Source organism: Hemicordylus capensis, chromosome 1, assembly GCF_027244095.1.
Source record: "Hemicordylus capensis ecotype Gifberg chromosome 1, rHemCap1.1.pri, whole genome shotgun sequence".
NCBI lineage: Eukaryota > Metazoa > Chordata > Lepidosauria > Squamata > Cordylidae > Hemicordylus > Hemicordylus capensis.
In genome coordinates, this window is record NC_069657.1 from 333,215,242 (window position 1) to 333,229,118 (window position 13,877).

At 40.7% G+C, this 13,877-nt stretch overlaps 1 protein-coding gene across 6 annotated transcripts in view; it reads left to right on the top strand.

Annotated features, from left to right (window-relative positions):
- Positions 1-10,083, top strand: part of AMD1 (adenosylmethionine decarboxylase 1) — a 29,613-nt gene extending 19,530 nt beyond the window's left edge. For all 6 annotated transcript variants that reach the window (XM_053304184.1, XM_053304238.1, XM_053304192.1 and 3 more), the window contains 6 exons: positions 1,266-1,368; positions 2,580-2,622; positions 2,709-2,853; positions 5,143-5,235; positions 5,330-5,485; positions 8,015-10,083. In XM_053304184.1, the coding sequence (XP_053160159.1) occupies positions 1,266-1,368; positions 2,580-2,622; positions 2,709-2,853; positions 5,143-5,235; positions 5,330-5,485; positions 8,015-8,149 (675 nt within the window). In that variant the 3' untranslated portion in view covers positions 8,150-10,083. The remainder of the gene's footprint in view (positions 1-1,265; positions 1,369-2,579; positions 2,623-2,708; positions 2,854-5,142; positions 5,236-5,329; positions 5,486-8,014) is intronic.
- The last annotated feature ends 3,794 nt before the right edge of the window (positions 10,084-13,877 follow it).

Here is a 13,877-nt window from a genome sequence, read left to right on the forward strand (position 1 = left end):
CGCATTGCCACATGAGTGGGGGACAAGCCTTGCTGCTGTGTCATGGCAGTGACGGAGTGGGCAGAGGCTTGTGGTGCAGGGAAGCTGTCCTGTGCTGTACCCCTCTATCCAGGCCACTGTAATAGATGTTGTGTGAGATGGTTTTGTATCATAGTGGCAGTATGCAAAGAACACGTGAGGTGGTCTAGGAGTGCATGCTCATGCTCTTGGCTACTTGGCATGTATCCCCCCACCCCACCCCCGCCCATGGGCTGCTTGATGCCCATTTGTCTTCCAATCTGTCATGCATTTCAGTAGTAGTATGTGGGATGTTCACTTTAAGAAGTTCACATCCAAGTGCATTGTTGGATACTAAAACCTTTATGATTTTGATTGTGACAAAATATTTGGGTGCAATTAAGCAATATTAAGTCACTGGTTTTTTAATTTTTAATACAGATGCCAATTATTAATCCTAGTATTTCCAGAATGCATGTTGGTAAAGTAGTTTGACCAATAGCAAAATAAGATTACAAAAATGTTAACAGCCAAGCAGGTAAACTTTGGAAGTATTATGTACCAATCTCATATACCATAGCAACAGGTACACAAAATTTTTCTCCTCTTGGACACCACCCCACCCCACCCCCTCACCCCGGTTAAGCAGCTTTGGCAATAAAGGCAATGGTGTGCCCAAGAAAAATACTGTGCTCTTCCCACCCTCAGGCTTGTCACTTCCTGGCTCACAGTGATGGGAAGATTTGGGTGGCTTTCTTTGTGGTCTATAGGAAGCTTCGAGTAGCATCATAGAGAAGAAAAGGAAAACAGGAGCAAGTATGCAGCTCCTGTTTAGAAGAGCCTTGGCATGATGCAGCCAGCTACTAGAGCATGTACTACATGCCTCAGCACACTTACTGAACAGCTATCTTTCTACCCTCTCTCTTTCCTGCTTCTGTGAAACTTTGGTGCTGTCAGGGAAACCCTTGAAAGAACTGTGCAACGCCTGGGGACATCCTAAAGGGTGGGGTTTGGGAAGTAGCACATATTTGGAAAAGCCTTTCTTTGTTGCCAGGCTTAGTTCTTACAGGTTCCACTTCAATTAGCTTTGTAAATCATTCTGGTGTGTGTTGTGTGAATAACTGGATGTCCTTTTGATTCTTTGGGAAGGGGCGGGTGGAGTGGGGGAGCAAGATCTAGTTGGAAAGCATTTATGCATAACCTTGTTTTCAGCTTAATGGGACTGTTGAGGAAAGCGGCATATTGCATTTGAACACTTTATTTTCCAGAGCTTCTTTTATTCACGTAAGAATTTCATGAAGCCTTCCCACCAAGAGTACCCACACAGGAATTTCCAGGAAGAAGTAGAATTCCTCAATGAAATATTTCCAAGTAAGTTGTGGTGTTTTGTTTTGTTTGTTTGTTTGTTTGTTTTTGGAGGTGTACAATAACAGTGCAACTGTTCTTAATGAGAACTGTTATTTCAGTTGAAATTGACGTGAAGATGGCAGTGGCACAAAAATCTCGTTAACATAGCATTTCACTCTTCAGAACTGGTGTCTGAGAGGTACTCTGGCAACAGTGACCATTGAGGACAGTATAGTTGACTGATCTACAGAAGTTGGGTGCCACTTATAATCAACTGTTTTATGTAGAGTTTGACACTTAGTCAAAGCTATGTAGCAGGGATAGTACATGTGATGGGTTTATACATTAATATAGAACATATGTCTTGGTGGAGATCTTCAGTAATATTTCAGCAGGTGCTCCTGACTTTCTTCTGGACATAGACATCGGTACAAGGAAAAGATAGTGGAGGCAAGAAACTGTGTAGTTCTTGGATACCAATAAGTGAGGCATGGCTGTACCAAGAACACTGCATAATAAATGATTCTAATGAGTTGCCAGAGGTAGGGGCCATGCAAAAGGCACAGTGAAAATTAAAAGCCCTAACTGGCTACACAAAGGGCTTTTGGTGCTACAAAAAGCCACCACCATGTGCATCTTGTACTGACTACAGGATGGAGTGTCTATTGTAAAAATAGGTTAAGTATAGGCAAACCTCATTCCTCATGGGGGTTTCTTTCCTTGCCTGCTACCACGAGTAACAAAACTGCAAGTAATGGGGCATGGTGCCTATGGAAAATGGGGGGTTAGGTTCCAGAATGGGGGGGTGTAAAAAAGGCAAAAATAACAAAGTATCTACTGTATTGTGCTCTGTGGGATCTCCATATAACCAGGGATGCCCGCAAATGCCAAAATGCCCCCCCCAAATCATGAAAAATCACCAAAAAGGCCTTTTTTTTAAAAGCAGAAGAGCCACAAATGGCTCCATTTCTTAAAATGGTGGCTGGAAATGATCTCCGGTCACTTCTGGCCTTGTAGAAACCGCAGATATGCGAGTTTTTAACCTTTTCATATCTGCAGATGTTAAGATAGAGTGTCTTTGCCACCTGCGGATATGCGAAACCAATGAACAGCGGTTCCGCATATGAGGTTTACCTGTAATAGAATTTATTTTGAGCACTACCTTTGGGCAGGGGGAAGAAAGATTGTAGTCACTTTTGTAAGATCTTACTAGTCTCTTTTATTATTTCACGCAGATGGAGCAGCTTATTGCATGGGCCGTATGAATTCTGACTGCTGGTAGGTCCACTTCTAATGTTGAACAGTTGAAACTGTTTTACTTGATGCCTGGAAATATTTTCCTTAAGTACATTTTCTTTACACAGGTACTTGTATACTCTGGATTTTCCAGAGAGTCGGGTAATCAGTCAGCCAGATCAAACACTGGAAATTCTAATGAGCGAGCTTGACCCAGTAGTTATGGACCAGTTCTACATGAAAGATGGTGTTACTGCAAATGATGTCACTCGTGTAAGTTTTGAACTTTAAAGAAGTAGAACTAAGTCTAGATAATCCAGAGGTTTAAGTATAGAACATTTGACCTGATCTGACATGAACGTAGGGATGTGCACAGAACCAAGTGGGGTGGTTCAGTGGTGGGGGGTCGCACTTTAAGGTTGGGGGAGGGCACACTTAACCCTCCCCCCGCTTTCTCCCCTTCCGGCGCTCAGTATTTGCAAAGTCCTACAGGGCATCCATGTACCTCCCTGACGCCCCATCCGCTCCCTGGCCGGAAGTAGCTGATGTGCATTGACCAGGCTCACAAGCACAATGTGCATGCACGTGTACCAGCTACTTCCGGCCAGGGAGCGGCAAGGAGGTAGTTTGCTGCCCTGTAGGACTTTGAAAATTCCGAGCGCTGGTGGGGGGGAAGCAGATCTTCCCCAACCTAGTGTGACCCCCGCCATCAAACCACCTCCGCCTGGTTCTGTGCACATAGGACTGAGCTAAAATACTGTATTATACAGTTCCATGTACACTAACACATAATAGATGTGTAAAGGTAACTAATATTTATTTATTTTTATTTAACATAATTTTATACTGCCCAAATTTTTTTATACTCGTGTCTCTGGGTGGCTTACAACAAGCAAGCAAACAGAAAACTTTTTTTAAAGTTAAAACAAAATAAATGATAGAGTAAAAGTTAAAACATTACAGCAATTTAAATTTTAAAACATTTTTAAATGATGTTAAAATAATATTTAATTAAAAGACCTGGTTGAAAGACTGTTTATTTTTTATTTATTTATTACATTTTTACACCGCCCCAAACTTTCGTGTCTGGGCAGTTTTTAAAGACTTTTTAAAAGTTGTCAGAGATTAGGAGGTTCTTATTTCAGCAGGGAGCGTGTTCCAAAGGTTTGGGGCATCAGTGGAGAAGGCCTATCCCCAAGTAGCCACCAGACAAGCTGGTGTCAACTGCAGACGGACCTCTCCTGATGATCTGAGTGGGCAGTGGGGTTCATAACGAAGAAGATGTTCTCTTAAATACCCAGGGCCCAAGCTGCTTAGGGTTTTATAAGTTATAACCAGCACCTTGTTTTCTGCTCAGAAACTTATTGGCAGCCAGTGTACTGTAGATCTTTCAAAACAGGAGTAATATGGTCTCTCCTCGTTGACCCAGAGACCAATCTGGCTGGCATATTATATACCAATTGTAGTTTCCAGACTAAACACAAGGGCAGTCCCACATAGAGTGCATTGCAGTAATTCATACGGGAGGTTACCAGCATATACCACTGTTCTGAGGTCACTTATCTCAAGAAACGGACGCAGCTGATATATCAGCCGAGGCTGATAGAAGGCACTTCTGGCCACTGCCTCAACCTGGGACACCAGGGAGAGACTTGGATCCAGAAGCACCACCAGACTGCATACCTGTTCCTTCTGGGGAAGTGTGACCCCATCCAGAACAGGCAGATCAAAATAATCTCCCGAGTTTCGACACCGCACAATGAGTACCTCCGTCTTATCTGGATTCAGTCTGTTTGTTATCCCTCATCCAGCCCATTACTGCCTCCAGGCAGGCATTTAGGGAGGTTATGCCCTCTCCTGATGATGTTGACATGGAGAAGTAGATTTGGGTGTCATGAGCATACTGATAGCACCCTGCACCAAATCTCCTGATTATCTCTCCCAGTGGTTACTATGATACCAGCGGTTACACTTGATACTATGTGTTGAGGGATTTTCTTTGGATTCAAGGCATCTTCAATTTTAGGTTAGGTATGGTTTCAGCTGACGCTCCCAGCGGTTTCATGTAGATGTTAAACAACATCAGAGACAATACGGAGCCCTGAGGGCCACCATACAAAAGTTCAGATTTTGAAGAACAGCCGCCTCCAAGGGACTCCATCTGGACCCTGCCTGAGAGGTAGGAGTGGAACCACTGTAAAGCAGTGCCTCCCACTCCCAGACCCCTCATACGCTCCAGAAGGATACTATAGTCAATAGTTTTGAAAGCTGCCAAGAGGCCCAAAAAGACCAACAGAGTCACACTTCCTCTATCAATTCCCAATTGGAGATCATCCATCAGGCCGACCAAGGCAGTCTCCACCCCATACCCTGCCCAAAAGCCAGTTTGAAATGGTTCTAGATAATCAGTTTCATCCCAGACTATCTGGAGACTTTAATATGTAGAAATAGCCTATTATACTAGATGCCAAGAATGAATTCTATGTATATTAGCTTACAGCTTGTTTGCCCTTAACCAAAAACTTTTTTAATAAAGCAGGAATCTTGTTTTTGGTTGCTTAGGTGAGTGGAATTCGTGACCTGATACCAGGTTCTGTCATTGATGCTACAATGTTCAATCCTTGTGGATATTCAATGAATGGGATGAAATCAGATGTGAGTACTATGTGTTTGCATTGCTGCAATGAATTTTCATATGTAAACTATTACTGTGATGAAATGTGTAACAATAGCTTTATTTTTCCCCTAGGGAACTTATTGGACTATTCACATCACTCCAGAACCAGAGTTTTCATATGTTAGTTTTGAAACGAACATAAGCCAGACATCCTACGATGACCTAATTAGGAAGGTCACAGATATTTTTAAGCCAGGAAAATTTGTGACAACACTCTTTGTTAATCAGGTAAAGCATCTTTGTTACTCTGGAAGTGTAAGTGTTGCTGTAGACTGTTGTTCTTTAATATGTGTATGTGTTTAATCCTTCCCTTACATGAAAACTCCCACTGAATATATAAACAGTAGAATATTAGGATTAGTCTATACAGGGGCACTATTGATTGTAAGTATATTCTCTAGAGTGGCAAATAAGGCTAATGGTATGGCACCTTAAAAACTAGGAGGGTTTTTTGTGGCATAAGCTTTTGTTGACTAGAATTCAGCTGATCCGATGCATTCCTCTGAAGGGGCTGTAGTCCATGAAAGCTTATGCAACAACGAATGTCCTCTTCAGTGATGCTTAGATAGAACATTCTGTAACCTGCATAAAGGTGAAGTGTGCCGTCAAGTCGGTGTCGACTCCTGGCAATCACAGAGCCCTGTAGTTGTCTTTGGAGAGGCTTACCATTGCCATCTCCTATGCAGTATGAGATGATGGCCTTTCAACAACTTCCTATATCACTGCTGCCTGATATAGGTGTTTCAGTGGGGATTTGAACCAGCAAACCTCTCTGGCTTGCTTATCAAGCCATTTCCCCGCTGCACCATTTCGTGCATAGGTATATTTTAATTGTTATACTGAAAATAACAGACACCTGTAGCATCTAAAGGTTGCCTCCACAGTAGACACTTTCTCTGGAAAGTGCCTCCACAGTAGACACTTTCACTTACTCTTGGTTCATATTACTTCAGCGAATCTAAACTATTCTGCTGCCAAACTGCTGCACTAAGACCTGATATGTGGCACATTTTGATTAGGAATGCAGCTACAGAGCCAGTAGGCGCGCAAAGCACTAGTGAGCCACCTGACAGGAGGACTGATGTATGAGGCAGTTAGGGATGGCTTGTCTTCTGCATTGCTTGCCGTGCATTTCCTAGTTCCATTGCCATTCCTATGTCCTTTTCCCCCCATAGCCATAGTTTTGACTTTTTTGTTTGTGCCTGTGATGAGCAGTGGACTGGATGAGGGTCAATAAATCTAAGCACAGTACACAGAAGAAAATAGGATGGTGAGTGACTCAAGTGGACTAGTTAGCTGGGATATGCCTGTACTAAATGGAGTCACACCAGTTTAGTCTATAGCTTGAAGTACTACTGCAATCAGCTTTGCTCTTGGATTCCTAGGTGCTGTGGCCCAGAAAGCCACACTGGCTAGGCCCACTGCTGGGACATAGATTTGGCTACTGATGTTTCAACTTGTAGATTGGACTGCAGTAACATTCTGTGTGGGGCTGCCTTTGAAGATGATGTGGAAACTTTCGCTAGTACAAAATGCAGCAGCCCACCTATAGGCAGGTTTGGACTAACATTCTCATGTGTTGCCTATGCTGAAGCATCTGCACTGGCTACCAACTCATTTCTGAATCAAATTCAAAGTGCTGATAATTTACTTTTAAAATACTATACTGCTTGGGTTACAAGTGTCTTGGGAGTATCTTCTCCTGTGGGAGCACACATCTTTTTCAGAGTTCTGAAAAAGAAGCTGAACCTCCACCAGGAGCAGGGCTGCCTTAGTAGCAGCCCCAGTATTTTGGAACTCCTTTAGGAGAAATCAGTTCAGCCTCCTCCCTACTTCTTTCTTCCAAGAGCTTAAACTTTAAGATTTCAGATTGCCTTTGTCACCTAATTGCTCAGTGGGGAAGTGACTTGTCTGGGGAGCAAGAGGTTGTTAGTTTGAATCCCTGCTGGTATTTTTCCCAGACTTTGGAAAAACACCTATATCAGGTAGCAGTGATATAAGAAGGTGCTGAAAGGCATTGTCTCAGACTGTGAGGGAGGAGCCAATGGTAAACTCCTCCTGTATTCTGTTAAGAAAACCACATGGCTCTGTGGTCGCCAGGAGTCAACCAACTTGATGGCATGAGCTTTCCTTTCCTTTTTGCTAACTACAGATTAAGATCTGCTGATTGCCTACTGCTACACATTACTTTATTTGGGTTTTATTGCTGTCCTATTATTTTGATGACTGACTTTTGTTTACTTTGTAGAACTGGCAAAAACATCTTGAAATATCAAATCCAATCAGAGGGTGTTAAACTGTCAAAGCAAGATGAATAGTGTAAATCCCTACAGGAGGGACAACAACTTGCTGTAAGGAGCTAGCCAGTCCCAGTTTCTTTGGAGGCTAGGTCTGATAAAAGCCCAATCTACATATGAATGCCAATTTATGTTTCCACCATTCATCTTGCTATGCCAATTCTAGCTGAGAGTGACTTATACCTACTCTTTATCTTGCTTTCATTTGTTACCTGCATAATCTCTTGTCTCACTTGGCTTCTTGGATTTAAAAGGTCCTGTTCTCTCCTTACCTGCTCCCCCATACATACCCATTTAACACATTAAAGTCTATGCCACAAAAAATTAAGTCTTTAAGCTAACAAGACTTTGTTACAGCAGACTAATGCAGCTACCCTTCTGATTTATTTGGAATATTAGTTTACCTTGCAAGATGCGTTTGTCTCCAGCGTTTGAGGAATATCTTCTTTTTGTCTCCTAGAGCTCAAAATGTCGCACAGTGTTTGCTTCAGCCCAGAAGATGGAAGGTTTTAAGCGTCTAGATCGCCAGATTGCTCAGTTTAATGACTACAACTTCGTTTTTACCAGTTTTGCCAAGAATAAACAGCAGAGTTGATTAAGAGAAATGAAGAAAAAGCGTAAAAAGATACCCAATAGAGGAGGTGGTGGTTGCTTTCTAGTTAATGATACAAGGGGCCATATTTTTCATACCCACCTCATAGTTGCAGAAAGCCCTAGATGTAATCATAGTATAATTTTCAATTGTATGCATTATTATATCAAAAATCTAGATATATTGCATGAATGCTCTCTTCTGTGTTTAGGTATTCTATTTCACTCTTGCTGTGAAATTGAAATGCATGTAGAAAAATTTTACTGTATGAAACTTTACAACACTTGTAAAAACAATTCAGATAGGATTACATGCAGTATAGTTTTTCTCCAAGTATCACCAAAAATTCCCCACAGACAAGGATTTCGTCCTCATTAGAATTTCCCCTGGACCTACTTATCTGAAACAGTTAGTTGTTGCCTAAACCCCCCCCCCCATGTATGCTGTCACTTCAGACTTTTAAACATCTCTTGAATTTGAGTAATTTAATTGACATTTATTTATAACTTCTCAATGGCAGATTCAAACTGTCAGGATTAGAGAACAAGACTACTTAACACATGGTGGACTACTTGATTTTTATTTGAGGCTTGTAAAACTTATCACTTAGACCTGTATAAATTCTAGAACTAACTAAAAGGACACCATGCTGGGTGTTAATTCACTAGCTTTCCACCTCTGGAAACTTACTCGTTGGTCACAAGTTATTTTTATTATCTTTCAACTTGGGCCAGAACATAAACTGTTATGTTCCATGTTAGCTTTTAGTTTTGAAGGCAGTTCAAGCAACTGGTGGAAGCTGTTGAACATCTATATAAGTGTATTGACACAGTTGTGACAATATGAACTTAGCTGGCTCCAGGTATTTCACAAATGTCAAATACAGTTGCAGGCTTTAGGAATCTGATTTGCTAGGAGCTTGATAGTGCTTAATGGTAAGGAGATCTGGTAAACACAGTGGAATGTGACTCAAAACTACTGCACAAAACTGTTAGTTGCCATTTCTTTGGAATATGCTGGCTCAAATGTTACTTCATAATAATCCAAACACTGTAAGTCCTTCCAAACTGTAACTTATGTCCTGTGACACCATTGTGCATGTGCTAGTTCAGCTGAATTTTAACAATATTGTGGCTTCATCTGTGTTTCTTCCCAATTGTGTGGTTCCTTTTTTACATGACATGGAAGGCATTGAGTGATTTGGCTGCCAAAAGCAAAATCTGGAGAGCCTAGACACACAGACTTAGAACATTATATATAAAACTTAACACTATAGGCATGGAAATAGTCACTTCATGGATATTGAGCTATTAGGTGCAAGTTTTGGAGAAACAGTATATTCATGGAAATACTGTGGGATTTCAGTTGTTAAGACCAGCAAGTCTGTTACAAGTTTGACATTTTTGTCCTTGCTAGGTTTTTTTGATTCTCTGAATATGACAATATTTTGTTCCTTCTGTATTTATAAATGAAGCACTTTTTTTAGTGTTTCTACGCTACTAAATCTGCTTGGTTGGAAATCAAGTGGTTGGAACACCTTCACTTTTTTATTTTTAAACATTTTCTACCAAATTTATCAATTTGCTTCTAAGTAGCACCTAATAGTTTGGGGTGCTTTAGATTGAGGACCAATATATGAAATGTTTTTTTGTTCTTGAAGAGTGCCTAAAGTGAAGGTACTACTTGTTGGCTTGAAGTCTGCTATAGTGAAGATCCCTTTGAGGAATAATGAAAATGCAGATTCCAGTGAAAAGAGCCTTGGGATAGAAAGTTGTTGAATGGGTATTAACACTAGGGTGAACAAAAGAGGGGGGTGATGTTTGGTGTTAAAACTTCTCTCTGTGGTGTTAGACATGGATCATTAAAATGTACAAAAATTATATCTGTACCAGAAATCGTAATGCTTCAATAAAAGTTTGCTTTCTAAGCTTTTACAATGACTGAACATGTTACTTCCTCTCTCTGAGTCACTTTTACACCTAGACACTTCTTTTGAACTGATATGTAGCAACTTCAAGCCTGACTAGGTTGAATAAGTTTATATCAACCAGATAGACAAGTGAGAAGTATCCTACAGACTCCTTCCTCCAGAGAAAGGAAATCTTAGGATTCATCCTTTTGTTTCTGTGTGCTGCAGGGCAAGTGTCAGATGGCTGACCTAGGAAGATTAAGCCTTTTAGAAACACTAATCCTGTTAATCAACTCTTAATCTGTCTGCACTATTTTTAATGAATGCAAAAGCTAATTATTTTTAGAATGAAGATATTTCTTAAATTACAGCATTCATGGACAGCTAGAAGTGTGTTAGAATATTAAGTAGGTAGCTACATACTTGCAAATATACTTAACCAGGTACCTAGAAAATAGCTGTTGAATACACTTAACTTTCTGTTCAGGTAAATGTAATAAGCCTCAATCATGTCACCCCAGACACCCTTTTCCCTCTAAGTAAACTCAAATACCTCTTCCTTGTAAGGAAGATGTCTGGCCTCTTCATTTTTGTTACCTTCCTCTGCACCTTTCCAGCTCAGCAATTTCCTTTTGAGATGTAGCACCTACAACTGTATTAAGTGCTGTCAAGTCAGTGTCAGCTCTTGGTGACCACATAGATAGATTCTCTCCAAGATGATCTGTCTTCAACTTGGCCTTTTGGGTCTCTCAGTGATGCATTCATTGCTGTCATGATGGAGTCCATCCACCTTGCGGATGGTCATCCTCTTCTTCTCGTTCCTTCAATTTCCCCCAGCATTATGGACTTCTCAAGGGAGCTGGGTCTTCACATAATGTGTCCGAAATATGATAGTTTGAACCTGGTCATTTGTGCCTTGAGTGAAAGTTCTGGATTGATTTGTTCTATGATCCATTTGTTTTCCTGGCTGCCCATGGTATTTTCAAAAGTCTTCACCAGCACCAAAGTTCAAAAGTGCCGTTCCTTTTTTATCTTGCTTCTTCAAAGTCCAGCATTCACATCCATAGTGTGTCATGGGAGAAACCATTGTCTGAACTATTCTAATCTTTGTAGGTCTTGACATCTAAATATCCTTTCCAGCTAGTCGTTGGTGTATTTCTTGACTGTTGGATCCTTTACTGTGTTGATAGTCGATCCTAAAAGGCAGAAGCTATCCGCAACTTCATTGTCTTCATTATCAGTTCTGAGGCTGATTGCTGTACCCATTGTCATTACTACATTTATTCATAGTCCCATTTTTTCCCTGTGCCCCTTGACTTTCATTACTACAACTTGCAAATCATCCGCATTCTCAGCTATCAGAGTTCATGTCAGCATAGCACAGGTTATTGATGTTTGTTCCAACTTTAAAACCAAGCTTTTCTTCTTCTCTCACTATATGTTCAGTATCTAAGTTGAATAAATAAGAAAGTATACAGCCTTGTTTTACTCCTTTGCTGATCTGGAACCAGTCTGTTTCACAATGTTCTGTCTGCACTGTGGCTTCCTGTCCTGTGTATAGGTTTCTCATGAGAACAATGAGATGTTCTGGGATGCCAATTTTCTAAGGATATTCCACAACTTGATGTGGCTGATGCAATTGAAGACTTTCCTGTAGTCAATGAAGCACATATTGACTTCTTTTTTTTTTTTTTCTTGGATTTTCTCACTTATCCAGAGTGTATCAGCAATGATGTCTCTTGTTCCTTGGCCTTTTCTGAAACCAGCTTGGACATCCGGCATTTTTGATTCCACGTAGGGCTCTAATCTTTGTTGGATTATCCTGAGCATTATTTTGCTGGCATATGAAATTAAGGATATTGTGCGATGGTTTGTGCAATCTGTTAAGTCTCCTTTCTTTGGTATGGGTATGTAGACTGACCTCTTCCAATCTGTTGGCCACTGTGTCATTCTCTAGGTTTGCTGGCATAGTTTGGTTAGAGCCTTGACTGATCCTTCTGTTGCCTGTCATATTTCTGTAGCTATTCCATCAATTCCTGCAGCCTTCTGACTTGGTAATGACCAGAGTGCTGATCTAACTTCCATCTTCCTGTACTAGAGGTTCTTGCCACTAGGGAATATCTTTATTTTTATTGTTAAATTTATATACACCACCTTTCATTAAGAAAATCCCAAGGTGGCTACCTTCTAGAGTATCTTGGATGTTGATGTCCCAGATGTACAGATTTTCCGTATACTCCTTCCATCTCTGTTCAATCTTCTCTGAATCAGTTACTATCTGTCCTTTGGCATCTCTTAACATACCAAATCGAAGTTGGAACCTCACTCTGAGTTCTTTTCTGAGATCTTTTTGGAAAAGATTCTTTTGGAAAAGATCGTTCTGAGATCTTTTGGAAAACTTTCCTTGTTTTCTTTGTCTATTTCCATCCTCAAAATCTTTACAGATGTCATTGTAGTACTGCTCCTTCAGGGGCATAACTACTATTAGGCAAGGAGAGGCAGTTGTCTTGGGACCCCACTGCCTCAAGGGCCCCCCAGAGGCACATCACATGACTCCCCACCCGCCCATGTTGTACCCCCTATGAATTATGTTGAGTCTCTTGGAGATCGGCAGGAGCAGAAAGTAAAAAAATCTAGATTCAATGTGAACTAGATATTCACTGTATTCATAAAGGGGATGTGAGTGTGAGTGCACTATATATTGTGAAGTGTGTTTGTGTGTGTATATCAGCGAGGGGCCCATTTTAAAATCTTGTCTCTGGGCCCCCTCCAACCTTGCTACGCCCCTGTGCTCCTTGTCTCTTCTAACAGCTTTCTGAAATTCCCTATTAAGTTCCTTCCTGAGGTCTTTATCTTTCTTGACATCGGCTTCTCTCCTCTTGGCAATTTCCACTATCTGTTGTGACATTCATTTTGCTTTCTTCTGTTTCTTGGTCTTTGGCAGTCTCTTTTCACATTCATCCTTAACAACTTCATTGATTTCATTTCACAGTTTCTCTGGTTCCCTATCATTGAGGTTTGGTGCCTATACACATGGACATCACCAGATGGAGTACACAGATTGATTACATTATTGGTGCAAGGAGGTGGAAGAGCTCGTTATAACAGCAAAAATGTGGCCGGGGGCTAATTGCAGGAACAGTTCACAAACTGTTCATATGCAAGTTCCAAGTCAAGCTAAAGTAGAAATATAAAGTTATCCAGTTTCCATGATATGATCTTGCAAATGTGCCCACCATTTTCAAGGAGAACATCAGGAACTGCTTTGAGGTTCTGAACAACTGTATGCAGTATTCCAAATAAATTGTATTTTAGCAAGCTAGCCTATTTAATCCCTTTCCCATTGATCCAGAACATGGAATACATCTTGCACAGCTGTTGCATACTGGGTTAAAATTTTCATTGTACTATCCATCATAATTCGAAGATCTTTCCTGGCTAAGAGTTCAGTCCACAAAGTATATGTGAATTTGGAATCTTTTGCCTCAGTGTGCACCACTGTACTGCATTTGCCATTTTGTTTAGCTTTTATATTGTTTACATTTGCCATTTTATTGTTTATATTCATTCATCCAGTTTATAGATAAGCTTTTTGTGCTTGTTGCTATCAGTTTTTGCCACCCTGAATACCTTGGTATTATCTACAAACTTGGTCACCTTGCTTCTTACTCCTAACTCCAGGTAACATGAACAAACTTAAAATCATAACTCATTTAAAATCAGTACTTCATTTGTAAACATCAAACATTACCAATATACACCACCACCCCACTTTTTTTTACTGGCACTTAAAGAACAGTCCTACTATCTCAAGCTCAGGAC